Source organism: Gaeumannomyces tritici (genome assembly GCF_000145635.1).
Source record: "Gaeumannomyces tritici R3-111a-1 unplaced genomic scaffold supercont2.12, whole genome shotgun sequence".
In the NCBI taxonomy this organism is placed as follows: domain Eukaryota; kingdom Fungi; phylum Ascomycota; class Sordariomycetes; order Magnaporthales; family Magnaporthaceae; genus Gaeumannomyces; species Gaeumannomyces tritici.
In genome coordinates, this window is record NW_008804556.1 from 86,034 (window position 1) to 87,785 (window position 1,752).

The 1,752-nt window shown below is 47.5% G+C and overlaps 1 protein-coding gene across 1 annotated transcript; it reads right to left on the bottom strand.

The window, feature by feature from the left end:
- Nucleotides 1-956: 956 nt before the first annotated feature.
- On the bottom strand, nt 957-1,252 carry GGTG_13345 (hypothetical protein; the record flags this gene model as incomplete). Its single annotated transcript, XM_009231251.1, has 2 exons — nt 957-1,014; nt 1,146-1,252. 2 exons carry the CDS (start codon nt 1,250-1,252, stop codon nt 957-959), a joined length of 165 nt encoding a protein of 54 aa, XP_009229515.1.
- Between the last annotated feature and the right edge of the window lie 500 nt (nt 1,253-1,752).

Sequence of the window (1,752 nt, forward strand, 5' to 3'; positions counted from 1 at the left end):
TTTGCAGTTGAATGCACCGGGTTTGGTGGTGCAGTGGGCCCCGGCCAGGTGGCCGGAAGGGGGGTGGCCGACAGGGGGTACTCCGACTTACCAGGTTGTGCTGAATATCTGTCTGCTGTGCCGTTGGGAGACCCACAGAAAGACCACTCAAGTTCAGTAACAGGTACGTATTAATGTTACGACGTGGCATTTGAGCCCTCGACTTGTGCAGAACGTATGTGAATATTAAGCTGGGGAGGAGAGGAGAGGTTAAAGGAAAGGTGTGGCCGAAGGCCGCACCTTTATCCTATCAGTCCTTCTAATCTCCAGCCAATCGGCTATCAACTCTATCAACTACCACTGGCGACGCCGTGCCATAACAATTAAATACAAAATTTACAGAAGATACACAAAAGTTTAATTGGTGTAGTGGCGTGGCGCCTTGAGAGTCGCTGAGCCACGGTGGCTGGGGGCCTGCGCCTGTGGACCGTGGCCCGTGCCTGGCCGCCTGGGTAGAAAACCCTCCACGAGGGCTCCGGTGCAACGCACCAATCCCCTCCTAGTATTCCTCACTTCTAGATAGTCATATCAACCTCGCGCTTATTGCAGCCCTGTCTCTCTGCCGTGGTCGATCCTTAACAATTGGGTAAAGCTGGGCGTCCAACGAACACGGACGAAGAGAACCTGAGTACCAGGATCCCCTGCCATTACACAAGGAACCTAAAGCCGTTGGGGAGGGCTTTATTTTGCCGAACCTGTCACAGGCAAGTAACCATTTGCCATGTTAATCCGCGAAACACACTGAAAACTTGCATATTTCCTCCAGAAGCTGAGTTTGCTGAACCTCTGAGATTTCCCCAAGAGAACCCCTTTATTACACAGCACGTTACAGGAGGAAGATCGTTTAATGTGAATATAAACGAAGATCCTACTCTGAGAGAACAGGGAAAGTGTTGATACTGGTGTTAGGCACTCGTTCAGTGCGTCTTGGCAACTGTTAATCGTGTGCGACCGTCGTAGTCTATAAGCCCTAATCTAGATCCACAGAGTTAATAAATGCAGTAGCGCAAGTCTCGTACCAATGTTCTTTACAAAAAGGCTAACCTAGCCTAATACTACCGTGCTCTAAAGGTAGCTTAGTTTGCGTATTAAGCTGTTTAATTGACTTTTGCTTTATCTTTTTCGCCCTTCTCCATATAGTGTCGTGGTCGGCAATCCCTACTCTTTTCGATCTTGGCTGTCGCTTGATGCGGATTGACTTGGAAGACGACATGTTCACTGTTGAGACCACGCTAGAGTATTCCCTGTGTGCATCGTATAAGGCACGAGCCAAAAGCCATGTGCAAGAAATTATCAAAGATGTGGCTAGGCCTTTGATTCGTTGACTGGGGCAATATACTGTCGTTTTTCTAAGCAAAAGTATTGTTAATCTGAACGAATTTACTGAAAAAAGAAACTAAGCAGAATTTACAAAGCGTAACTCCGCTTTTAAAACAGCTATTTCTGGCTTCCATTTTTATACCTCTTAAACGACTGCTACATCCTATAGATAGGCTTTGCTGCGGCTTTCTGCCAGATGCTTTGTGGTAAAAGTGGATGCAATGAGTTTTAGTCTACTTTCGGACATATCATACCCCTTTATAGCTCCAGGGAAGCATTTTGGATTACGGCGCATCATATTGTAGCGTAGTAGACTTGTGGGCTAGCACAGCCTAATATTGCTATTTTCACCCGGTCGATAAGCCCCTGGGTAGTTCGTATCCGCGCCCCCCC